General features: G+C 41.0%; 1 protein-coding gene and 1 long non-coding RNA gene across 3 annotated transcripts in view; one reads left to right on the top strand and one right to left on the bottom strand.

The window, feature by feature from the left end:
- Positions 1-1,181: 1,181 nt before the first annotated feature.
- The window catches only part of USP24 (ubiquitin specific peptidase 24), a 148,372-nt gene continuing 122,564 nt past the window's right edge, over positions 1,182-26,989 (bottom strand). For both annotated transcript variants that reach the window (XM_004025861.5, XM_055359172.2), the window contains exons 54-68: positions 26,539-26,642; positions 24,167-24,280; positions 20,485-20,581; positions 18,315-18,431; positions 17,827-17,919; positions 15,875-15,977; positions 14,126-14,247; positions 13,121-13,234; positions 11,818-11,883; positions 10,201-10,267; positions 8,601-8,679; positions 7,556-7,631; positions 7,087-7,173; positions 6,589-6,699; positions 1,182-3,920 (exon numbers count right to left, since the gene is read on the bottom strand). In XM_004025861.5, coding sequence (XP_004025910.2) covers positions 3,858-3,920; positions 6,589-6,699; positions 7,087-7,173; positions 7,556-7,631; positions 8,601-8,679; positions 10,201-10,267; positions 11,818-11,883; positions 13,121-13,234; positions 14,126-14,247; positions 15,875-15,977; positions 17,827-17,919; positions 18,315-18,431; positions 20,485-20,581; positions 24,167-24,280; positions 26,539-26,642 — 1,413 coding nt within the window. In that variant the 3' untranslated portion in view covers positions 1,182-3,857. The remainder of the gene's footprint in view (positions 3,921-6,588; positions 6,700-7,086; positions 7,174-7,555; positions 7,632-8,600; positions 8,680-10,200; positions 10,268-11,817; positions 11,884-13,120; positions 13,235-14,125; positions 14,248-15,874; positions 15,978-17,826; positions 17,920-18,314; positions 18,432-20,484; positions 20,582-24,166; positions 24,281-26,538; positions 26,643-26,989) is intronic.
- LOC134757190 (uncharacterized) lies at positions 22,491-26,542 on the top strand. Its single transcript, XR_010130888.1, has 3 exons — positions 22,491-22,667; positions 23,169-23,320; positions 25,248-26,542. It is a non-coding gene; the product is annotated as an uncharacterized lncRNA (long non-coding RNA).

The raw sequence follows: 26,989 nt of genomic DNA, 5'->3' as shown, positions 1-26,989 counted from the left end.
GTATTTACGGAATAAGTTACGGTGCCAGATGCTTCTGTAATGAGCCAGTGCTAAGTCCATGGCTTTTTTCATGATTTAAAATTCAGAACAGTCTCAGATTGGGTGCAATGACTCACACCTGTAATCTCAGTACTTTGGGAGGCTGAGGCAGGAGGATTGCTTGCGTTTAGGAATTCAAGACCCTGGGCAACAGTGAGACCCCCGTCTCTATAAAAAAAATTTAAAAGATTAGCGAGGTGTAGTAGCACATGCCTGTGGTCCCGGCTACTCAGGAGGCTGATGTGGGAGGCTTGCTTGAGCTGGGAGGCTGAGGGTGCAGTGAGCTGTAATTACATCATCACTGCACTGCAGCCTGGGTTACAGAGTGCATAATGATCCCATTCAATGTGGGACCTCCAGGCCCTCCACTCTAAGGCTGGTGAATATAGCTGTCTTTTAAGCAAGTTCTATCTCTAGACAGCCCATGTCATAAGGAATCTCAGGCAAAAATCCTCCCAGATTACATTTTCTGACAATTCAGTGTCATATATGGAAAGCATTCAAGAGTTGACAGATGGCAATGGCTTGAACACCCAACTGTGTTATATCTCTGCCCAGGAACCTAGGCCTGTGGTGCAACCCTAGACTCTCTCTCCTTCCCCGCCACAGAATCAAGTATCAGCTGGTTAGATATCCACACCCTGACAGCTCTGTGATGTTGGAACAACTTGGTTCTTGCAGAGGGTTAGCAGGTGGTCACCAGGGATCGGGGAGGAAGGGGTGTGGCTTGCAGGAAGACAAAAATCTGGACTAGCAAATAGGGAAGGGGACCCATGTGAGCAACGCTGGCCACTAGGAATGAGATTGAGACCTTGCTAGATTGGGATCTAGCAAGAAGCCCAGTGTGACCAGCGACACGGTCTATGCTGGGGACCACTTGGGAGAGCCAAAAGCTTTGGTGGAGATGGATGGAGACCATCAATCTAAGTTCAGCATCCTCCTCTAAGCTTTGCAGATGAATCCTGAAATGGTCAGCCTCTCCAGAGAAAAGAACAGCAAAAGGCTCAGAGGACCCACAGTCCCCTTTATTAGTGTAAAGTACTAAGAGGAATCAACAGCATTTAGCACCAGGCACAGGCTCGTGTTCCCCCGCCCACTACGGCTGTGTTCTGATATATGAAGAATGGCGGCAAGACTCCAACTCTGTTTTTGAAAAATTTATTTTATACTCTTAGAAGCTAAGAACTTTGCCACACATGAACCAAATTTAGAATTAAGGTTCTTCCCTAGTGTATCTACTTCCTTTTGAAATTTTATAAACAAGAGGTAGCAGAGGAAAATTCCAGTCTGCTTGTTCCAAGCTCAGAAGGTAACTGCACACACCTCGATGTTAGCAGGGAAGGTGGGGCAGGACAGGGTAAGTTTGATGATACGGCACTCTAGTTCCTAAAACTGACTGTAGTTGTCAGTGACCGTGTGAGGACTCCAGGAGAAGTCGTGGCGAGATGCCCGCTGGGATGCTTGTTTTCTTTCCCAGGATGCCTTCAACGGGCAGAATCGGCCATCCTAAGATCGGCCTCACTAAGGGAGCTTCTTGAGAACACACAGCATTATTGAGTTAATTGTGCAATTCCTGCTCTGTTTGCAGACCATTTTGAAAGGTTTATAAAAACATCTTCATCCAAAAAATTGGCAGTAAAAATGACAACTCTTCCAAGGTAAGCCTGTCATAACTGTCACTGTTGTACTACATTAAAAAAAGTCATCAGCAGGTTCATTGACTGTAGCTGTCAGCAATCAAGTGGTTACCAGCAAAGTGAAAACGATGGTCATTGCAGCAACAATGTAAGCAACATGATCTGAAGCGTATAATATACACGGTGGACGATCCTGATGAAGCTTTACAGTGAGGACAGCAGGTGCTAGGGGTGCGGAAGGCATTGTTTCCATAGGAAATAAGGGGACTAGAAGTGGCGATTTCACTCCTGATTTTGGGCTCCTGAGAGTGCAGTCGCCAGCGATGATATCCCAGCGTGGATCATCGCCAGCATTTCAAGGTCATGTCCCACACAATCTCTTGGTGAGGATGTGGGCGGAGAGAAGGTGAGAATAGGGTAGGGGAAACAGTAGGACAGGAAGTATTCACGTACTCAAAACCAATGGTAGAATATCACATTTCAAACTGCAAGAACATTGGAACTGTCTGAAGTTTGCCACTCGCCTCTGTCCATTTCTCTAAGGGTACAGTTCTGCTCTTAAGTGCTGGCCCTTCCATCTCCTCAGTGTGTTTGACAAAGGCCACTGCCAGCCTCCAGCAAGTCACAGAATAACAATGAAGTCTGACGGCACAGAAACCCTCACTGCCAGAGAATGAAACGACTGGGCCATGGCGAGAGCACCGTAATGAGATGCCATCTGCCTGGCCACGTGCCCACACAATGCCACAGCAGCCAGACAGGCACTTCAGGGCTGGCTGCGCCTCTGTGACTTGGCAAATCTAACTGACAGTGAAAACCTGGCACTTCCTAAGGCTCCCTAGTTCTGTGCATGGTGAGATGAAAATAAGGCAGGACCTCTAACTAAAGGCAAAACAGGGCCGAAAATGTGAGCAATTCTAAATACAAAATGTACAAAATATATATGAAATATGTGGGTGTAAACCTCTCCCCCCCACCATAAAAGGGAGCTGGTATAAATGAGTGAATGGTGCTATACTTTGGAAATACGACTAAATGGATGGTTATTCAATTGCTTTATATTTATTTCTGGGAAAATAAATCTTAAACCTTGACTGACTTTTCAGTGTTAATTAGTCATGTTGAGGAGAAACAAATTCTCAAATTCCTTCTCTGCATTACAATTACTATGAAACTCACAAGCAGTGTGTACCAACTCAAATAGTTAACTTCGTATACAACCAATACCAAGGGTTTCAGTAATTATGTTTTAAGCAAAAGCAAACGATTGCAGATCACATGATTTAAGACTACAGTTTACTCAATATGTCTCCAAGCATTAAAAAGATAATTCTGTGAAGTTAAACTCAGTAAAATTATATCTTAAAGTGCTTTTATTTTGCTGTTTTTAAAATCTGTTTGGGGAACAACTCATAACTTCTTTAAGTGATTGATGTCAAATAATGCACCCTGTACTTCTGGAGAACACAGCATTTTCAAAATTGCTCTTTTCAATCTAATTATATCAGAAAAATATCTTCAAGAGCTTAGTATTTCCCAATTTTTGATCCTGATCCTGGTAACCTTTCATCAAGATCCAAGCTTATGCGTAGGGTTCTCATCTAGACCCATCTGAAATTCTATACAAATAGGGAGACATATTAAATACAAAGGTCTGTGTAAATTGACTTAATTACTATTTTACAATGAAAAGGAATTTTATTACATCTTTACATCATTTTAAATTGGATATTCCTGTTTAATATTACTGCAAGATTAAAAATTTGCCCCCACATATCTAAAAGCAGCTTGCTTTTTCTTAAAATATAAAAACCAAAGGAATTTCTTTTGTAGCATCGTAGAGAAAGCAACAGCTTTATGCTCACTCTTGTATGTTCGTGTAACAAAAAAGTCTGCCACTGGCTCTATTTCCGAAAATCTCTACAGAAATGTGAATCCACATATAGACCACGCTCCCGGGACAGCTGATCCACATGCCGGAGTTCTCCCACTGCCAAACAGCTCCCAAACCTTCTAGTGGCCTAAAAATGCTTTCCTTGAGAAATACATGATCCGCCCAAGTCACAGCAGCTTTCCCAGTCCAATCTCCAGGCTCTTCCAAAGGGTTCGAGATTCTGATTCCAAGAAGGTGCTGAGCATCCAGTATTGTGTCTTGACTCCTCTCAGGCTGGGCACGTTCCTCTAGGGATCAACATCATCAAGGTCACTTCTCAACTCACCAATCATCATGGGAGATTCTGAACCCTGCAGAAAAGAAAAGGAAGTTAAAGTTCATACGGTTAGAGAAAAGGTTTTCTATGCTGACTTGTGTTCTGCAATTTAAACATGTCTTCATCTGGCAACTTAATGCAATGTTTATCAAAGGGCAATAAAATGTGATAACTATTACATCTAATATTTGACAATTCATGATTATGTAAAACATGTACATTTCTATGATCTCATTTAGTCAGTGAAACAACCCAGCGACTTGTCTAAAGTCACAATGCTACTCTGCACCCATGTGAGAACGCAGAGCAGCGATAAAGCTGGGAGAGGCATTGATGGCCACTGTGCCCGCTTCACGTTGGGCACTGTGTGAGCCTCCCTGCCCTGCACCTGCCAAATATGGGCTCTGGGTCACTCCTGGGTCTGAAGGCTACCTCTGTTACCATCTGTGTGGCCTTTGGCTTACACACTTGGCGAATCGTTCTGAATACTCACCGTGTGCCGTGGGGCTGATCTAGTTGGAGCTGGGGTGGGGAGGAGCAAGGACAGTCTCTCTAAAGTGACAACCTAAGCTGAGTGAGAGTTGGGGGTGAGTAGGGGGGCCCTGAGGTGGAAGGAAGAGAGTACATTTGATAAATAAAATTGAGAAAATGGGCCAGGCACGGTCGCTTATGCCTGTAATCCCAGCTACTTGGGAGGCTGAGGCAAGGAGAATCGCTGGAACCTGGGAGAAGGAGGTAGCAGTGAGCTGAGATTGCACCACTGCACTCCAGCCTGGGTGACAGAGCAAGACTCCATCTCAAAAAAAAAAAAAATCAGAAAATGGGGGTGGGGAGGTGCGCAGGTGCTAGATCAAGCAGGACTGTGTTGAGGATTCTGGCTTTTCTCCTCATACAAAGCCTTTGAAAGGTTTTAGTGCATGAACCAGAGAGAAGCAGGGGTGGAGGTGAGGGGATCCTTACAGACACAGGCAGAGAGGGGCTGATGACAGGTGGAGGAGAGGGACGAGCACCCTTTCAAAGGGAGCTGTCCGGGATGACATGGGGGTGCTGTGTGTGAGACAAGGAACACTGACGGAGGGCCAGCTTTGGTGGGCGCAGGGAGGAGGGGCTGGGCACATCGAGTCTGAGGTCTTTAAGGTATGCCAAGTGGAGAACGTCAAGAACAAGAGAGCTGGATGTTCATTGTTCAGAAATCCAAGGTGGGTGTGGAAAGAATATGGAGTGAGGGCATTAGGATACAGTTAGAGACTCCACGAACCTTTACTGGTGGTCCAGAAGAGGCAGTACTAGGAAGGAGACAGAGAAGGAACAGCCAGAAGGGTTTGAGGAAAACTAGGAGAGAAGTGTCAGGAAAGCCCTGGAATAGTGTTTCAAACGGGAAGAGCTCCAGGAGCGCTAGATGCTGCCGAGCAGTCGGCTAAGATGAGGCCTGAAAGCTGCAGGCCACCTGTCACCCCAACTGCTGAGTTGGAGAGAAGAGGGAGTTAGCCGGGAAGAGGCTGAAGAGCGAGTGAGATAAGAAAATGGGGAAAGTTAAGTTTAGAGAATTAGTCGAAGTTTGGCTGCAAAGAAGAGAAAAGAAGGCAGGGGCAACAGGGAGAAGAGAGGCTTTGACAGGGCAGAAGAGAAGCCAGTGTGCTGAGACGTCGCTGGGAAGGGTCTGGCAGGGTGGAGCGTTCTGGATACTGAAGAGTTACATACACATTAGAACGCAAAGCTCTGCCAAGGTGGGCGGGGATGAGCGCTAGGGGCTTTGGGTGGACAGAGGCAAACTTCCCACTGTCACAGGAGAGGAGACAAGAACAGTGCAGATGCTTGGGAATTAGTGGCCGCAGGAGCTCTCCTGTGACAGCTTTTATTTTCTCTGCAAATGAAGTAGGTGATGAGGTAATGTGTGGAGTGACCTTGGGCTAAGTCACATCACTGTGCTGGGCTGCAGTTACCTTTCTGTAAAATCAGGGTGACAGCTGCCTCACATAGTGCTTATGAGGATCCGAAAGATAACACTTAAAAAAAAATGACACCTACTACATCAGTAACATTCATTTAATGGGGCCTATTCTGTACCAAGTACTGTGAAGGGACCACAGAGGAGACTGCTGTTAAGGAAAGTTACAGACTATTGGAAAGACATAATGATTAATTGACACTTAGTTCAGTGTTTGCACACAGTGGGTGTTCAATACATATTTATTTTCTTTTTCTACTATCATGACTGGTATTAAAGCTGTTTTTTTTTCTTTTGTTAAAAATACATGTCAAAATTTTCTTGGACTGCCCTGGCAAGCAGGTATACTTCAAGAGTACGGGAGCTTTTCTTTCAAGAGTCCACATTTCCAGGAAGGCTGGTGAGAGCAAACGAGGGACTTTCAGTAACCTGGCAAGGCAGAATAAAGTGAACAAGCTGGAACGAATCCACCTGTGGCCTGGCTTCATCAGGACTACCTGCAGGCTGATCAGGGTGGCCAGCCACAGACACCTCGAGGCCTTCCATTCACTTCACACTGCAGCACACTACTCAGCCCCGTAAACACACGGTTAGTGCATATGCTGAGCTGAGATCACTAGAGGGCAGCGCTGGTATCTCTTTGGACTCACATTCCAGAGGAAGCATCTTGTTTTCCCTCAACTGTGGAAATTCTTTTTGGAAAGCTTAAGAGCAAGGCTGCCGTTTGCACACAAGGACATGCTGACCGTTATACCTGCTGTAGATGCCTGTCTCCGTTCTCATTGGCAGGACTACTCTCCGACCCATTGCTGCTTCCTGATTGCTCTTTTTCATTCAACAAAGCTGTGGCATACGCTAACGTGTCCTGCAGAAGATTCAAACACAAGACGACAAAGTTAGGGCCCATTCAGTGGCAGCAGCAACCACTAGGGAAGACTACCTTTCATCTGACCTTTGGTGGGACCGGAGGCCTGAGAGTGAGGCCTTCATCACAGTCACCAGAACCCCCTCAACCCCTGTCCCTTTTTGTGACCAGACTGCCCAACCTGTATGACTTTCCTTCTAGACAAATAATCTGCACAAATTTGTGTAAGTGTACACCAATCTGTTTTCATAGAAATCCAATTGTTTCTTCTGCTTGTTCTCATCTTCAACTCATATCTCTCTTCTCAGAGGTTGCAGTTTCTGAGAAACACACTGAGAATCCTCCATAAGTGATTTAGACCACGCAAAAACAAGAGACAACTCTCACCTGAGCTGAAATGGTTCGCTGAAAGGTTTTTCCAGTTGATGTTTCATTAGAGACATTACTCTGTGGTGTCCAGTAATGTTCTGACATCTGAGATGAAAGGTCAAAAATGCCATCAGAGGTGACAAATAAGCCCCCATGAGTTCACAGTTTCTACCATTAGATATTGAGTCTTAAAAGCATCCCAAGTAGGGTACAAGTCTACCCAGACCTTCCATCACATAAAGCGATTCAAGACCTCAGTCAAGTATTGCTTCTTATATCATCATCCCTACCTTTTCCCCTATGAAGTTAAGACATATGTATTAGGACAAATTTAATGCACACAAGATATAAACTGTACCAAAGAAATGTTTGAAATCTGAAAACACTTTAAGGTCAGTCTCCATATTCAGTTCCAGAGATTTTTCCTGACAAGATGTGCTATTATTGATTCCTATGTTACAGCTAGAAAAATTCAATGTTCAGTTACCTTCTTCTGTAGCCACTGCACAGCCCAGCTCCAGTGGTGGGAATTCTCCTTGAAGTACTCCTTAGCTGCAGGACACCTGATGACCGAGGAGATTTTTATTAGCCAAATTCTTTCTTTGCTTGTTCCTAGTGCTTCATTTTGAAACGTAAATGCTAGTTTCATTAAAATTCAGTTGTCTTTATATTTGTGATTCTACTTAAACGGGGTTCCTAGAGTAGTCAAATTCATGGAGACAGAAATTACAATTGCTTCCGCCAGGGGCTGGGGGAAGGGTGGAATAGGGAGTCAGTCTTCAATAGGTCCAGAGTTTCAGTTTCAGAAGATGAAAAGAGTTCTGGAGATGGATGGTGGTGATGGTTGCACATCAATGTGAATGTACTTAAAGTCACTGAACTATATACACTTAAAAATGGTTCAAATAGTAAATTTTATGTTACGTACATTTCACCACAATTAAAAAAAAAAAGAACCTTCATTTTGCAGTCAATCAGCCTGTGTTCAAGTTTTCACTCTATGACTCTAGGCATGTCACTTAAACTACCCATGATATATGACTCACAACTGTACTAACCTCATGAAGTTGTTACAAAGATGAAATAAGATAATACAGGCAAGGTTCTTGACATAGTGCCTGGGTTCACAAGTGCTCAGGAGCTACAGGTGACATGATTTGAAAGGCTATTCTGAGGTTAGGGACCTAGAGCCTGAAGAGCTGGTAGCTGGGTTACATTAATGAGAGACCTTGAGTGAAAGCTCATGAACTCTTGCTCTTAAAGCCTCCATATCTGCCCTGATTCCTGCCTTTCTGACATAAGGCCTGATGGGTGAGCTTTTCTGGGATTCTATAAAGATCTGTCACTCTTTTAATACTTCCCCTCATATTTTTTTGAGATCATGCAAATAGGTTTCTGTACCTTCCAAGCAAGCAGGCCCTGACTGAGTCAGATTCTCCAGGTATCAAAACCGGGTACATGTTCCCCTTCTGCTCATATGTGACTTGTAATTAAAACACCATTTCCTCCCTGCATTTTAATTCAATACTTACTTTTGAGCAAGAGTGACAAGAAATTTGACACACTGGTAGCAGCGACTACTGTCCACATGATTACTGTGGTGCATCAAAGCTGAAGGAAGAGAAAAGGACATTTTAACAATAAAAGACTCAACTGAAAATGGCTCCAAGTAACAACAAGCTCTCTTGTTCTAAAAATCGACAAACTATTTTAATAAACAGATAAGGAACAACTTAACTAAAAGCATGGTGGTGCCTGACTCAACAGAATCCCTAAATTCTAATGGGTGGAAACACTACTTTAAGTATGTTTAAAAAAAAAAAAAACACAACAAAAAAAACATACATGGTGCTGCAAGTTTGACTTTTAGGAGAACTGAACAGGAACAAAACTTTTTACTGCCTGATTATTCACCTAGAGACTTTTCCACATATCGTATTACTGAGAGTAGTTCTAATACTTTTACTTTGATAAATGAAATTTTATGATGCTAGGGTCAGTTCAGCAATTATCACCTGCTCTATGTTTTAGGGATTTAAACATAAATAGGCCGGGCATGGTGGCTCATGCCTGTAATCCCTGCACTTTGGGAGGCAGAGGCGGGTGGATCACTTGAGGTCAGGAGTTTGACACCAGCCTGAGCAACATGATGAAAGTCTGTCTCTACAAAAAAATACAAAAATTAGCTGGGCTAGTGGCGTGTGCCCATAATCCCACCTACTTGGGAGGCTGAGGTGGGAGGATCACTTGAGCTTGTGGGGCAGAGGTTGCAGTGAGCTGAGATCAGCCACCGCACTCTAGACTGGAAGACAAAGTGAGACCCTGTCTCAAAAATAAATAAATAAATAAATAAATAAAAATAAAAAATAATACTTGGTCCTGCTCTTGAGGAGTTTATAGTTTTTAAGTTCCAGACGGCCTGTGTGTGGCTCTGACTAGAGTACAGCGTTCCAAAGGGTGGCCTGAAAAGCTGAAGCTACAAAACTTTTTAGCTTAAATCTTCTTTCTACAACAGAAAAAGGCCCTAAATCTCTTAATACATAGCAAAATCTAAAATGATTCAGATTAAGTGGAAATACAGGTAAATGGTGGAAGCTGGCTAAAATTATTCTTAACTAAACTTTTTCTAATAAATAGCTCAGGAAAGCCAATTTAGCCTTCTGAAAAAGAAAGCCCCGCCCAAACAACTTAAGAGTAGACTGTGAAAATATGGTTATGCTTACTATAGGTAAAAAGACATTCACATTTCATGAGCCTGACAACATCCTGCATCTCAGGTTTTGGTTTTTCTCTCCCCAGTGGCTACAGAGTGGAATAAAAAATTTCTTGCATCAGGGAGTGGCCGTTAGCTTGTTGAAAAAAATTCACAGCACCCCTGAATCTTGCCTAATCTGGTAAAAGAATCCCAAGCTACACCTTCCTGACTAAAAGAGGAGAAATGTGTAGGGTGAGAAGATCCCTGGGTTTTAATTTTTCTGACCAGAATGAGGGAGCCCAGTGGCCCTGACCAGACTTCTACTGTATCAGTCACTGTAGATCCCACTGAGAGTAGCAGGAGGCAGAACTGGCCAGAACAATAGATTATCCACATATTTACTATAGACATTTGTGCATAAGACCAGGCATACTTGCCTAGTAATCCATTTTCTGTCTCAAACACAAATTTGACTCGCTCTACTTGTATGGGATCTTCAATAACCTGGGAAAGGAAGAAACAAAAATTAGTAAATAAAAGAAGGAACTTGTCATAGCCACGGGTGCTTTCTTTATAATTCTACCCAAGAGATTAATTTAGTGTTTGACAACAACAACAACAACAACAACAACAACAACAACAACAACAACAAAACCAATACAGGACGGGCATGGTGGCTCATGCCTGTGATCTCAGCACTTTGCGAGGCCAAGGCAGGAGGATCACTTGAGGCCAGGAGTTCTGAACTAGCCTGGGCAACAAAGCAAGATCCCATCTCTAAAAAATAAAAAAAGAAATTAGTTGGGCACAGTGACATGTGCCTGTAGTCCCAGCTATTCAGGAGGCTGAGGCAAAAGGATCACTTGTGCCCAGGAGTTTGAGGCTACAGTGAGCTACGACTGTGGCTCCAGCCTGGGCAACAGAGGGAGACTCTGTCTTGAAAAACAAAACAAAAAACCCAATACAAACAAATATTACACGGCTGCCACATATCTCAAATATATCTTATAACTAAGAGAAAAAACTATTAAGTTATACTTAAAGCTCTATTCATTTCCTATCTTAGTACTGAACTGTGCATGGTATAAAAACTATATGGGTTTGTTGTTGATAGATGAACAATACACAGTCCTATCCCTAAGGAGCAATAATCTGCCAAAGTTTGTAAAAGCACTAGGACCAAAAGGAAGTAAAGAATTTGAAAAATAAGCTTTTAACAAATGGCATCTATGATGTCTTTTCTTACTTAAAACTCTTTATTAAATGATTATTCTGTGCCAAGGCCTCTATGAAGTATCAAGAATCCAAAGGGAACCCAGGCTCTCACTCTCTAAGGAACCTCTGAACCACACTTATTAACATAACCAGTCACCAAATTCCAATGATTCTCTTTCCACAATACCTCTTGATCTGTCTGTCCCTTGCCCCACCACAGGCCTTATTATTTCACACTCAGAATATTCCCAGACTCCTATATGGTCTTCTAGTTCCCAATCTTGCATCCTTCTTTACTCCATCCTTCAATACAACTGCCAGAGGATTTTTTTTCCCCCTGCTCTTCACACTTCTGAGAGTGGAAAGAATCCTACAATGGATTACATTTCAGTTTCATGGCTCTTAAAAATATTTTTCATAGTACGTACATACAGTCAATAGTGTCTAAGATTTGATAAACTATAAAGCCAGAAATGTACCTCTGAGGGTGACTGTGAAGTTTAAACCTAATATCATTTGCGCTAACACGATGCCTTCTCCACTGCAGGCCCTGGCAGGGGTTAACCATCACTATCACTCCCCTTCAGTCCCCTGCACTACAGTTGTTTGTGTACTTGTCTTGCTCCCTCACTCAACTGTGAGCTCCTAGGAGGTAGTTTTATTACTGCTCGCCTCTAAACCAAATGCATTAGACACATGACTGACATGAAGATTTGGTCTCAACAAATGCAGACCAAATGAATGGAGAAACAATAAAAAGACATATAATTTTTTATTTATAAACACTTGTTGACTAATACATTCCTAAATAAAAGTGAGTCAGAACAGTTATGACTTACCAATATTTCATGAAGTAGTTGGAACGTATTCTTTAACTCATGAGGTGGAGCCGTTTCTAGTTGGTTCTGAAATATTTTTTAAAAGCATAAAAATTTCAGTGGAAAGCATATTGGAATGGCAATTAACAATGCTGGATCCACGTTCTAGCTCTATCACCTTCTGGCCGACCTTGGACAAGTCAATACCGCTTTCTAGGCCTTAGTTTCTCAAATGCTAAGTCTGGGAACTGAAATAAACAACCTCTAAGGTTCTTCCAGCTGCAACACTCTGATACTTTACTATGAAATTAGGAAGGAGAAAAGAGAAGAAAGGGTAGGGGAGATTTCAAGTCACTAAACAGATCCGATTTTATATATGTCCATATCCTAGTTTGTTTTCCAGAAGATGCTGGTAGAGCTACAAGAATACAAATGGGAATACTCTGAGTTAAGGATGCTATGAACAAAGTACATAAAAAGTCAGCTTATAAAATAGAAAAATGTGCCAAGATATACTAAGTGAAGAAGGCAAAATTCATAAAACACACTCCTTCAGCCATTTTAATAAAATTTATATGTATAAAAGTGGGAAAGGACATTGTGTTAAAATACCACACTTCCAAGAGGCCAGGTACAATACTAAGTGAGCACTTCACATATTATACCACCTCACTGAATCCTCACAACCTGTGAAGTCAGTCATAGAGGAAGAAACTGCCCAAGGTCATATAATTAGTAAATAGCAAAGAGAGGAACTTAATCTCCTCTGATATAGGTCTGTAGAGAAAAGGCTGAGGGCAAAACATATTGTAATAAGAGCCTAAAGACATAATCCACTAATCACCTGCTTCTTGTTAACACTACATGTATCACCACTATAAATACTGGTGCATAAAAGAAGGCATGCAGAAATTCTGTGGGCAGAAACTAATATATACATAGTGGAAATTCATATAAAGAGGCCTGGAAGGAAATATCAATGTAACAGTGTTGGTCCCTGGGGTAGCGTGAGCAAGGATGACTGGTGATGACCACAGTAGACTCTGATCTCATTTCTTATTTATTTATTTATTATTTTCCTGGCCTATATTTTTTCTTTTGGCCTCATTTCTATGCTTAAATTTTTCCCAAAGAGAGTGTAGTAATTAATCCATGTAATTAAAAATTAAAGATTAAAAATGAATAAAAATGAGCCTATACTAGAATGATTAGGAAAAACAACTTAGGCTATGAGAACAAGCATACTGCCTTGGAGCAAACAGATGCTCTCCTAGAGTCTCACTTAAAGGCTATCTGGCTATCACTCGTTTAACTGAGGTCTTACCTTAATGAAATGCAGCATTGTGAAGGAAAAATGCTCATTACAGAAACAGCAGTACACTACCATCTCAATGAGTGCCAAGAGTGAGCCTGTCAGCTCCCGCAAAGCAAACATTACCTGGTGGGAAGACATAACACAGTCAGCTATTCTCATGTCACAGTTAACACTCCATCTGTTATTGCTGCCTTTAACTGAAATCTACCCAGATTTTAAGATAATTAACACTGCCTGAAAACAGGGTTTCTTAACTGTTAGAAGTCTATAGATAGACTTCAGGGTGTCTAAGCCTGTCTGAAATTTTACACAATTTTGTGCAAATGTGCACTTTTTCAGGAGTCGTTTCCATCAGTTTTTCAAAGGCAAAAGCTCCCACAATTAAAATAATCACCAACAGATCCAAAAAATATTAAGCAAAAAAAAAAAAAAAAGATACGTATTAAATAGCACAACACTGTTAATTTAAAAAAAACAACCAGAATTATATTGTTCATAGATTCACATATCTGTAAATCAGGTAGGGAAGAAGGACTGGAAGATGGAGTCCACAGCTGGGGGCGGCTCTGCTGGAAGGGGAGGGTTGGATTGAGGATGAGCCACACAGGCAGCACGATGGAGAGCTGAGAGCAGCCCACCCACACTCCTGAGGTTTAACAACACACGTGGTTCAGAGTTGTAGTATTCCAGGACCAGGAACACACAAAAGAGATTGGGGATGAAACCCTCTACAATTAACGAAATGATTTTGATGGATGAAGTGCCATTTACCTCCCTCTGGGGCCCTGATGGGTAGCTGGCTGGGCTGGACCTGGAGGTCTGGACCTTGGCTGAACAGAAGACTAATAATATTCTCTTCCACTAATTATTTCTTTTTGACATATAAGAAAACTTAATTTGAAAGAACCATTTCTTCTCTTAACAATACTCTTCATGCCAAACATAACTCGTAACAAAAAGCAATTTTCCTCAAACAGGAGGGAAAAAAATGGCTTTAGAATAACAAGTACATACCTCTAACAGGTAAGGTTTCCCTTCAGACATGAACAACAAGGCTTCTACCTCCTCATGGAGGGGCAGCAGAGGGCTTGAGGGAGCAATGCTAATGGGTGGTCGTTGCTTAAATATGCCAGGAGCTTTAGGAGACCAAAGAAACAAAACAGAACCTGTCTCACCTGGTGTTACTCCACAAAATACACATCCATAAGAAAATGTGCCTCCTTCAAGACTCGCAGACACACTGAGTACTCTCAGAGTACTTGCACACACAGTACTCACACACACTGAGTACTCATGCACACTGAGCACTCACACACAGTACTCGCACACACAGAGTACTCGCACACACACACTGAGTACTCGCACACACACTGAGTACTCACAAACACACTGAGTACTCACACAGCGGATCCCTCACAGTCTAGGGTGGATACCTAGTGATTCCCACTCGATAATCTTTCAAAGAGGTAAAAATATAAATAGCTTATGAAATACTGTCGAAAGCTGCCACTGAAGATACAGTGGAGAAGACACTTCTGTTCCTCAAACAACTGTTCTCAAATAATGGCTAACACCACTTATGCTAAGCAGAATCAACCCATATGGAAGGAATTATTTCATTTGCTAGAAAAACCAGAATGCATACTTTAATTTTCGTTACAAAATTGTCTGAACTCACAAAATTACATAGCTTTGTCTTTTTAGATGAGTCGGAGTTTAGTAAGCAGACTCTGCCTTATAACACAACCATCTGAGTGTTCCTCCAATGTCCCTTTAGAGAGTCAATAAGCATTTCTCTATCAGAAGGATGCTCTGTGTTTTTATTTAGTTTCCTGCCATTAGATCTTCCTAGTAGCTTCTGGGTCTGAGTTTGCATTCATGCCTTGGCTTCTATGCCACTAACTAGATGTATGACCTTGTGGAGGTTACTAAACCTTTCTGTGCCTTAGTTTTTGCATCCATAGACAGGATGAATACTCCTCATAGGTTTGTTACAGGGATCAAACACAGTAAGTTTAAAGCACTGCGTGCTTTAAACACAATAAATTTAAAGCACAGCACACAGAAAACACTGAAAAACTGGTTTGTTGTATTATTACTATGGTTGTTGTCACTATCATGACAAGACCCAGGAAGAGTATAAAAACAGTACACACATAGGTTAGGACACTGGATAATCATATAGGACAATTTGTGGTTTTGCTGTATTGGATGATGACTGTGTTATTAGTTCTGGGAGAGAAAATGGAAAATGCTACCAACTATATCTTACATTCAAATATATTTCAATGATGTAATTTATATCTGCATCCCCTTTGTTTTTACAAAGTACTTTATCTCATTATCTCACTATACCTGGGGAATTATGTTTTGAGTATTTTCATTTTGCATTGAAGATCAGAACGGTCAGGTTCACAAAACTAGGAGACTCCAGCCCACACCATGGCTATTTTCCACACAGTAGTGGTTCAAATTAAGGTGATAAATGAGCTCTGAATTAGCTTTTAATCCTAAAGAGTTGTTTTAAAAAAAATACTTATATACTCTCTCACCTCTCCCAAATGAATGATGACTCACTTTCTCTTATGGCAAACTAGTAAAATATTATAAAGTTTAACATGAATTAAAACAAAAATTTTAAGTGCACCTCAACTAGCAAGTAGCCGAATGAGAAACAAGAGACATTCATTTACTTGCTAATATAATTACTCCCCAAGCTAGACAAATTCAGTATCTCTTCATTCTAAGATATGTTAAGCTTACCAACATTCCTTTGGGATGAGACATCTGAATGCAAAACAAGTAACGCCACTGTATTGTGAAGATTCCCAAATTCTCGTGCTTGTGCTGAACTCCATCGACGTATCTGTCATCAGGGAAGATAAAGTGGCTGTTAGTGTTGTCGTCAGAAATAATATGAAGAGGAAGGGACAGGGTTTGCTGGTTCATAATATTCTGGGCTTTAATTATTTCTCAGTGCTTGACAGAAGAGGTCAAGGTACAAAAAAATCACAGGTTTTAAGCCAGCTCAAAGGGTTATATTAACTCATATTCTAAAACCAGTCCCTTTATGGATTCTGTAGGTACTGAGTGCTTACAACGTGCCTCAGTATAATGGGAAAAACTCTGAGGCTGGAGATCTGCAGGTCTGGCCCTGCCTCTACCACTCACTGTGCCGCATAATGTGAGTGAGTTCTTCACCACAACAGTATCTTGAGTTCTTCATGTACCGGCAGAGGTAAGGCTACCTGCCACCTCCCTATTCTGCCTACTTTGTGATTTTGAGGACTAAATGAAATATTAAAAGTGAAAATGTTTTCAAAAGTAGAAATGTGCTCCACGAATGCAAAATAGTATTAATTATATATGCAGCTGAATTATAGTGAATTTAGACCAATTGCTAGTGACAATGGGGCCTTGGATATGGAAGAGCTTGAAGTGGAAAAGGGATATTGTAAATTTCAACATAGTATCCACACACAGAGCACGTGATGCTGTCAGTACTTGTTTTTTTTTTTAACACTAAAGAGAAAGCTGAGAGGAAGCCTAAGTCGAAAATCTGTCTCCCTTAGCAGGAAAGGAAAAATGCCTGTGTAATGTGTTTACACACAGGGGAAAAGACTCTGGCTTTGACACCAGCAGAGCTGAGTCTGAATCCCTGCTCTACCAATGCATTAGCTTTGTGACCCTGGACAACTTACTTAACATCTCTGAGCTTTACTCCTTGCCTGAGAATGGGGATGAAGCTGCTTAATTTTGATGAACTGTGAGTATCAAAAGTATACCACCATAAAGTGACCAGTCATATCAAGTACATAATAAACACTCCATAAATAGTACTTATTACCACTGCATGTTAGCATTTCATGTATTTTGAATCTATCAAATAAAAGAAATACGATGGATGGGAGAAACACTGCAATAAAGCAATTTCAAACAGGAGAGTTGGTTTTGGACATATTCAACACTATTCTAACAAAACAACCTCGGTAAGCCAAGGTGGGCAGATCACTTGAGCCCAGGAGTTTGAGACCAGTTTGGGCAACATGGTGAAATCCTGTTTCTATACAAAATACAAAGTTAGCCAGGCACGGTGGCATGTGTCTATAGTCCCAGCTACCAGGGGGCTGAGGAGGGAGGATCACTGAGACCCAGAAGGTCTAGGCTGCAGTGACCCCTGATTACACCACTGTGCTCCAATCTGGGTGACAGCAAACCTGGTGACAGAGTGAGACCTTGTCTCAAACAGACAACAAACAAAAAAACCCAAACAACTTCCTTTTCATTTGAACAAGAGTATTATATCTGCACTATCATTCAGTTTATAACAGCACAACTTTGCATTTGGATTCTGGCTGTGTTTTCAGCATCTGACTTAAAAGAACCACCACCAAGACAGCCTTGTTCACAGCCCCAGAGAGGAAGTAGAAGACCCCAATACCACCTATTCCTTAAAGGTTTTTGAACCCCCCTCCCCAGTCAGAATCCACCTTTCCCTCTTATGACTTTGTCACTAGTTAGTAATTTCCATGGGTTATTAGACTAAATTGTATGAAGAAGTTGTAAAGATAATTTAACTCCAAAGAATTTTCAAGTCTCTATGGTACTAGTACTTAGACTTTTATGAAATTAAAAACATTTATCACCTACAAAAAGAAACACAGTGGCTATGAAAACCATAGCTATTCCACTAGGGATATCAAAGTAGTCCTTACCTGATTGTTTTGCCGACTGGCCCCTAGGAGGAAGCTGATCATGTGCCGCAGAGCTGAATGCCTCAGAAGAAGATCTCCAGCCCTAATTCCTTGCTGTCACAAGATATTGAGAATAACAAATTATATTTCTATCCAGACAAAAATTGGTTTTAAACACAGAGCTAAATGGAAAGTTTTAAGGAGTCAATATATTTTTTAAGAATATTATTTCCATATAGAAAGTACTTGTTAAAATCTAATTAAAAAAACTCCTGAGCCTCACATTGCTTCACAATAACTACTAAACAATTAACCCCTAGTTTTAATGCAGACTTCTACTGCTATCAACCCACCTCATCAGAATTCTTACAAGTAATATAATTCACAAGATTTTTAGGAAGAAACATCATAAAAAACATACCATATAGAACTTTACTAACCACTCTAAAAATTTTTTAGAGTATAAATCTTCTGTATTAAGAAAAGATATTAGGAAAAAAATTATTTACCTTTTGTACAAAAGTGTTGAACAGGAAAAAGTACTGAGCACAGTTTTTACAATTTTCTGGGACGTCTTTGTCCAACAGAGCAAGTAGTACCTCCAGTAACTGATGAAGGCTTTTTAACTGGTTAGAGGAAAGATAAAATTACATGAAGAAAAAGAACGTAAGACAGACATTTATAACAGGATTAATTTGAGGTAAACCACCATAAGAACAAAAGGAAAGTCTGATACAATCCAGTCTCAGATTCAGATGGACTTATGCTTTGAAGAGCAAAAACAGAATTATCCATTTTACCTTCTAGAGAAAGATTGGCACCATAGCAATAATTAAAAGAAAAGCTTAGTTTCAGTTCCTAGATTTCAGAGTCAAGGGCATGATTCTACCGCTGAGTCACATTTTCTCCAGAGCCAGTATCTCTCTGTCTCTTAAAAAAAGGTGGGGTGTTTAGGGAAGACATTTCTGAATCCCTCCCTCCACTACGTTACTTCTTCACATAATCACAGATGCAAAGAATAAAAAACACAGACACAGGCATAGGGGCTGGAAACCAAGCCGATGGAGCAAATGGATAGCAACAGCCTGACAGAATGACAACGGTGATATCGACTCAGCCGTGAACTTACTTGAGAGCCCGCTGACGCCTCATGGAAAGCTTTGAAAAACATTTTATTTGTTTAGAAACCATTTTGGTTATGACATTGCTTCTTCTTTCCCTCCCACCCCAACTGTTTTTGGACAAGTCCCTAGAAATTCATCTGTGATCTAGATTTAAGACCAGGCTTACTACTCTCATTAGTTCGTTTCCTCTGAAGATGGTATTCATACTTCTGCAATATTCCCATCCATCCTGTCACACCCATTATAAATACAGTAAAATTTAGCATTTACATAGCACTTCATTTTCAAAGTACTTTACAAGATAAAGTGGGTGGCAAGAGGCACCATTTCCATTTACGGGGGGAGGGGGGCAAATAGACATGAAAATCCATCAGCTGGGCATCAGATAGAATTCACTGAGCAAATGGCTTCCAAGTGTATGGCCGCCATTCCCTTCTCTTTCTGCCACCTGCTGTCCTGCCTTTAGAGGCTGGTGGGTAATATGCTACGGCCTGACCCCATCTCTAGGGAGGCTGCACTAACTCTGCCTTTATCCTTTGTTTGGGTTGGTACATGGGAGGAAGGAGGAGAGTGATATGGTCCTTATGTTAAGGATTCTTGACGCATCTTAGAAACTTCCACAGGGAATGGAGAAATGGCATTTGAACTGTCCTCAGCAGCTCCTGTGGCTTGTATTCTATACTTTGCATCCAGGTAGGATTTTGTTTAAAAAATGGTTCTGCTATTTAAGCTGATCAAAACCACTGCCTTACAGTAAACCTCAACTTCCTAATGATCCCCGGAATTGAGATACAGTCTTTGAGGACCTTCCTAAAGGGCATATTTGACTGCCTTGTTCATGGAACTAAGTGCTTGGGTGGCAGGCACTGTATCTGGATCAACATCCTCCTTAAAGGACTTGCTCAAAGTTGCACAGCAAAGCCAACATCTGCATTTGAAGCAGTAATTCCTAGAATCTGTATTTAGTTCATTGAGGCACAACGCCTCCAGCTAATGTTTATAAAGAAGCCAATTTGTTGTGAAAATAACATTTTTCAAAGTTTTCCATGTAGTGTCAGCTGTTTGAAACAGCAATCTTGGGAAGTAACTGCTGTACCTGTAAGGACTTAACGCCCCTGGATGAATAGCACTATTTGGTTTGGTTGCCAGCTGCAGGTTTAGATCAGGAAAATAGCTTATGAGGAAAAAGACAAAGCCAGAGGTGGCTCAAAATGTCTGCTGGCCTACATGAGTCTCTAGACACAGATTAGTCTCAGTTCAGAGAGATCTAATACAAATTCTTGAGAAAGGACTCTGAAAAGGGAGTGTTTCTAGAGAGAAAATCCCAACGCAGACCAAAGCAGGCCTGAATTCCTGGCCTACCCTGGTGTTTGGGATGTGAGGAGGAAGGGACAGAATGCCTTCTCCCTGGCATGTACCAAAAATCAGTTCACAGAAGGTGTATTTATGTGGCAAAATTACCAGACTCCAATCCTAGGCTCTTTCTTATTACCTGCAATTTAAAACATTTGGTAAAAACACAGTGTATAAATAACGTTTTAAAAATGAGACCGACCTTATCCTGATAAAACAAGGCACTGTCTAGGGTTTTCTCCAGAATGGTGGCCACAGCAACTCGTACTTCTCTCACATTGCACTCCAGTAAGAAAATCCTGAAAGAAAGAGAAAGGTGGTGTGAAAAAGCAAGATACATTTCCACAACCTCAACCTTCCCATGACAGGTCCCATCTAATAGCCAAGAAACAAAAGTAGAGTCTCCTGACAGTGTTAGCGCTTATGGGCCAAGTGGAGCTTTCCAAGGTCACTTCACTTCTGCTTATTCCTGCTAACTGTAATGCCACATACCAGCCAAGGCTCTGTTCAAAATTCACTAAGACTCTAAGTGGCAACTATAAGAAAGTTTAAAAGATAACAAGTACTCCCATAATGTTCAGCTCTAGAGGTACAATCAGACTCAGCTGCAATTCTCTTGCAGGGAATACCTAGAGGATGCAAACAGATCCAGAATATGGGAAGCTCTACAGAGCAAACAGTCTACTCCTCAAACAAATGGCACAGCATACAAGGGGCAGGGGGACAAAGGAATGACTGATGGTCAGAAGAGCCTTAAGAGATACAGAAAGCAAAGGCCATGTGTGGACCTCACTGGATCCTGATTTGTGCCAACTCAATGGTAAAATGACACTTCTGAGACCTTTGGAGGAAATCTGAACATGGACTAGATATAAGGTGATATGAAGGAATTATATTAATTTTGTTGGTGTGATAACAGTAAAGTACTTACATTGTTTTTAACTTTACTGTTAGAGATGAACTTTACCTTCAGATACATGCTGAAAATTTATTGTGAAATGATATAATGTCTGCAATTTAAAATACTTCAGAGAGAAAAAAAAGCTTGCATGTGGGTATCCTGTGTGAGAGCTGAGATAGCTAAGGCAAGACAGGCAAATGTCAACAACTTGCCTGGGGCCTGGGTACAGGAGAGGGCTCATTCTGCCTACTTCTGTGTGTGTTTAAACATTTCCACAATAAAAGGCTCTTTAAAAATGTAAAGTATCCTTCATGTTAGTAGTTTGAATTCTTTAGATCAATCTGTAAGCAATATTTACTATGAATTAATTTTTTTACAATTATAATTATGTTTAAAGAATTGCCTTAGAAGACTACACCAAGGGGCTGATCTAAAAGACAATATCTCTTCATGTTTAAAGTTACTAAAATATGAGTATAGTATATATACTTATTTTTTAGTTGCAAAAATGACAACCTATCTTAAAAATTATAAAGAAATAATTAGAAAAAAAGATCATTAATTCTTCAAACACGAAATCATAGCAATTGATAGTGATGAGTGATTGGTCTTTATAAAGAAAGAAACAAACTATAATAAACTCCATCAGGAAGAATGTAGAAGTAATTCACTGGGATTCTTGAGCATTAGGAATACCAAGAAACCAAACATACTACCCAAAGGACATTACAGTTTCTCCGGAGATATTTAAAAGCAAGTCTGCTTGGACATAAGGGAATGAATAAAATATTTGCATATTTGCCATGTTCCTTCCAAATGGATGATCTTTCTATAACATTCTAATGCTTGCACAATGCTCAGGAGTCCTGTTGGAAAGATATTTTGGAATCAAACTAGAAAAATGGTTATCTCTAATGCAAACTCTAAAGGGACAGGCGTACAGCACACAGCACTTCAAAGAAATGCTTACTGATTCTTTTTATGAATTATATGGATATATGCATGCATGCATGAATAAGTATTTGAGTGCTTGCTATTTGCCAGCCTCTTTTTGTCCAGTAGGGAATGAACTGAACCTGGCTTCTGCCCTCAAGAAGCTGAAGTTGTAGTAGAGGAGACGGGCAGAAAAAAGGGAGCAGACTAGCAGGCAACATCCGTTAGACTGGGTGACTGGGAACAGCCTCTCAGAGCAAATGCTATTCACGCTGATGTCTGAAGGAGAAGCCACTTACTATGCAAAAAGGGGAGGACAGTGTTCCAGATAAGGAATAACAGGTCCAAGGACCTTGAGGCAGGAAAATAAGCTTGGCAGGTTCAAGGAACCAATAAGCCAGTATGGCTAAAGCCTGACAAGCAGGGAGTGAGTCAAGGAAAGCCTGGAAGGACAAAAACCAGATCAAGCAAGGCCTTGTGGGTAATGGTGAAAATTTTGGATTTTATTCTGAGAGCAACAGGATTCCGCTGAAGAATTTTTAACCAGAGAGGTAATGTGATCTAATTTGTTTGAAAAAGAACAGGTCTGTTGCTGAATGAAATAGATTAGAGGGAAAAGTGCAGATATCAAGTAGGCAAATAAATGTTTGGAGCTCAGACCTAGAGAGGAAGAGGATCAGGGATCAGCAGTTCTGAAAAGATCTCTAACTTACCAGCAGACTGTGATCGCCTTGTGGGAAGAGACTTGCGTTTCTGAATTCCCTGTTGTGTGTTTGTTTTGAGAGAAAACAGAGCATATTTGTATGCTGGCAGAAGTGACAGAAGTGATAGAAAATTCTAGAAAGTAAAGATGCAGGAATTAAGAGTGAGATAATTAAAGGGTCAACTTCCTTGAGAAGGTGTGCACATGTAGAGAGATTCATTTTGAAAGGAGAGAGGATACTTCCTCCACAATAAAGAGAGGAACGGGCAAGCTGGAACAGACTCTGGCAGGCGTGTGGCATCTGTGGTTGGGGTAGGAAATGCTCATTTGCTAATCTGTACTTTCTCAGTGAAGTCGAGCGGCAAGGAGTGGGCACAGCTGAGGCAGAGTGAAGGAGGAGCCCACTGGGGAATAGAGAAGACAGGACACCAGAGACCACGGCAGTGCTTGCTGGAACCCCACATAAATGTTGAACTTCCAAGGACAGGAGAAGTTGACTTGGTGAGGATGATCAGAAGTAAAGTGTAAACATTCATAGTGATTGGAGCATTCTGAATTTCTGCCAGAAAAGCAAATTTTTATTTTTTAAATTTCAGGTACATAGGTAGATGTACTATCATAGGTAATATACTACCAGGAGTTTTTTTTTTTTGAGTGGAGTCTCGCTCTGTTGCCAGGCTGGAGTGCAGTGACGCGATCTCAGCTCACTGCAACCTCTGCCTCCCGGGTTCAAGCAATTCTCCTGCCTCAGCCTCCCAAGTAGCTATAGGTGCCCACAACCACGCCCAGCTAATTTTTTGTATTTTTAGTAGAGACGGGGTTTCACCGTGTTGGCCAGGATGGTCTCGATCTCTTGACCTCATGGTCTGCCCGCCGTGGCCTCCCAAAGTGCAGGGATTACAGGCGCGAGCCACTGCGCCTGGCCTACCGGTAGATTTTTGAAAAATAATTTTTTAGTCAGAATCCAAACACAGTTAGACAATATTGTGAAATGTGTGGTAATCTGGGATTGTTTCTCTCTTTCCACCAGATTCCGAGTCCCTGAGGGAAGAGACTTGCGTCTCTGACCCCCTTTGAGCCACAGCAGGGGTTTAAGATCCACGTGCCTATGAGTACCTGGCAGGCGATCTGCCTCACAGGCTCTTCTTGTGGTCACTGAATACTTGCCTGAGATGATTTTGGAGTGACCTGAATAATTTCCTCACTGTTTCAGTGAAGAGAGTTTAAAATAGACTTTAAGCAGAACAATAATTTCAAGTTGAAATAAAAAGGGTTATAAGAAACTTCAGCTCTAAATCACTGGAAGAGACACAAAATTTCTTTTAATTAAAAGACTCCAACACTTACTTTATCAATTCTCGTCCTTCAGAACTAATAAAATATTCAACTAACCACTGACAAGCATCAAAACTTTTTGAAAGCAATGCTTCAATGGTAGCAATCCATTCTTCAGTATCAACCCTTTAAAAAAAAGCAGATACAGCAATGTTAGGAGCATGAGCCCAGCCAATGACCCCATGCAGTGCACTCTTGTTAGTTCTTATCCTTTCTATCTATGAATGTCTCTCTGTCTGTCTATCGTGGGTAGGGTGGAGGGATAAGAGATACTTAATGACTGCCCGCTACCATGGCTCAGTGTACTCTGGAAGCCAGTGCTTTGCATTCCTTGGCTCCTTGTGGTGTGGCTCATCTTTCCCCACAAACAAAAAAGTGTAAAGAAGCTTAAGTCTTAGACTTTACCTTCCTTCTGCATCTTCATCAAACAACTCGAATTAGACAAAAGGCCTGAACTATAGCATTTTTTTCATTAATTTACACTCACAAAATGTCCACTTTCAGAATAGCTTACATTGACATTTTTATGCTTTATTGCTAAAATCATTAATATCCTACCTTATGGAATAAAAAAAAATATTCAGGCAGAAAAAAGGTATAATGACTATTCTACCCAAGCCCTCATAACACCTCCCTTACATCCCCCAATGTCCCAAAATGATCATTGTGTAAAATGGCCATATAAACAAAATGGAAATAGTGGGCAATGTGTAAAGAGCATGAGCAAATTTCACAAACAAAAGTGACCAAGTGTCCTTAGTTAATCCTATGCCAGACATTAAAATAAAGGAATACATTATTTTTTCTTTTTCAAATAATAAAGACTGAGATCACTTAATATATCTTTGATTATTATACATAAAAATGAAGTTGTCACTATATATTTTTTCTGAAGAGTTTCTTGACTGCAAAATCTGTCCAAAAACCTCTCCATACTTGGAGAAGCTCACTTTGCTAGTGAGAGGGAAAAGACTGGGAACTTAAGTGGTCTTTTAACTCTAACTGGTCTCCTCACCCTGGGTCTCCCCTTACTCTAGGTATATTCTACAAACCACTGCTCAATACTCTTCATTCTTCACTCATTTATTCACAGAACAATGACTTATCCAGAACCTATAATGCGCAGGCACCTTACCAGGTGCTGAAGATAAAAACCGATGACGAGGCCAGGCACAGTGGCTCACGCCTGTGATCTCTGCACTTTGGGAGGCCAAGGAAGGCGAATCACCTGAGGCTGGGAGTTCAAGAGCAGTTTGCTCAACATGGCGAAACCCCGTCTCTACTAAAAATACAAAAATTAGCCGGGTGTGGTGGCGCACGCCCGTAGTCCACCTACTTGGGAGACTGAGGTAGAAGAATCGCTTGAACCCGGGACACAGAGGTTGCAGTGAGCCAAGACTGTACCACTGCACTCCAGTCTGGGCAACAGAGTGAGACTCTGCCTCAAAAACCAAAAAAAACCATAAAACCAATGATGAATAAGACACAGTCAATGTCTGTAAAGTTTCTAAGGCAGAGGTCCCCAACCCCTGGGCCATGGACCAGTACCGGCCTGGGACCCGTTAGGAACAGGGCCGCACAGCAGGAGGTAAGTGGTATGCCAGTGAGCATTATAGCCTGAGCTCCACTTCCTGTCAGATCAGTGGCAGCATTAGATTCTCATAGGAGCATGAACCCTATTGTGAACTGCACACATGAGGGATCTAGGCTGTGCATTCCCTATGAGAATCTAATTGTCCCCCCAACCCTCCCTTTTGTGGAAAAATTGTCTTCCATGAAACCACTCCCTGTTGCTAAAAATATTGGAGACTGTTGTTCTAAGGCATTACTCTGGACATACTTCCCTGTTCAAAAACCTTTCACGATCTCCCACTGAACACAGCCCAAACTGCCTGCTCTGGTACTAAGGGCACTCGGTGAGTTCTAAACCCAACATTCAGCCTCAGCTCCAGGAGTCTCTCACACATCCTACTAAAACACAATTAGTCACTCATGGTTCCCTAGGCCAAGTCTTGTCTGTTACTCAGGCTTTCCTTTCTGCCTAAAATGAGCCCTCTGTGTTTCTCTGCTTTGCCTTTCAAAACCCTCTGAGAACATCAGTGTCTTAAAGCCTACTCTAATCTCCTTATCTGGATATGATTTTGCCCAATCCGAAGACGTACAGAATTTATACCTTGGTATAAATTCTCTTTTTAGGTATTTCTCTTTTGTTTGATCTATTCTTTCCATTAGGTTAGAAGTTTCTTAAAGCTAGAGACCATGTCTTAGTCCTCTGAATAAAATTAGGTAGCTGCTTTCACAATACTTTAATTATAAATTCAACTTCAATTGAATTCACCAGTGCCCTCTGTCACAACAGATTATCAAAACATATCACTTCTCACCTGAGTTTCTTCTTTGTCCGTAGATAAGTTTGAAAAAGGAATTGAATAGCAAGCTGTAAGCTCACCTTTGCCATGCAAGGATAATATGGATGCTTTAATTTAGTCTAAGAGAGGGAAACATGAAAGAGGATATTTTTCACAGAAGTTTTATAGATTATTACACATTGTTACGAACTAAATTATGATACACACACAATATATGAATATGATATACACACATGATAAAGTTAAATACTAATAAGAAGAATCTTGCCAGTTCATTATAAAAAAATGTTCCATTTAAATTTTAAAAAAGGTTAAGAAAAGACATTGTCTTCATTTCTTTTATGAAATCCTCTCAAAACAGTTGTTAGACCGCAGGATGTTAAGTCATCAAGAGACTAAGAATGTTGTTTTCCCTTATTGGCAAATTATAATCATGGTACTCAAGGAAAAGTAGTTGAAAGTTAAT

The sequence above is a fragment of the Gorilla gorilla genome, chromosome 1, assembly GCF_029281585.2.
Source record: "Gorilla gorilla gorilla isolate KB3781 chromosome 1, NHGRI_mGorGor1-v2.1_pri, whole genome shotgun sequence".
Taxonomy (NCBI): domain Eukaryota; kingdom Metazoa; phylum Chordata; class Mammalia; order Primates; family Hominidae; genus Gorilla; species Gorilla gorilla.
This window is presented reverse-complemented; position numbering and strand designations above follow the sequence as displayed.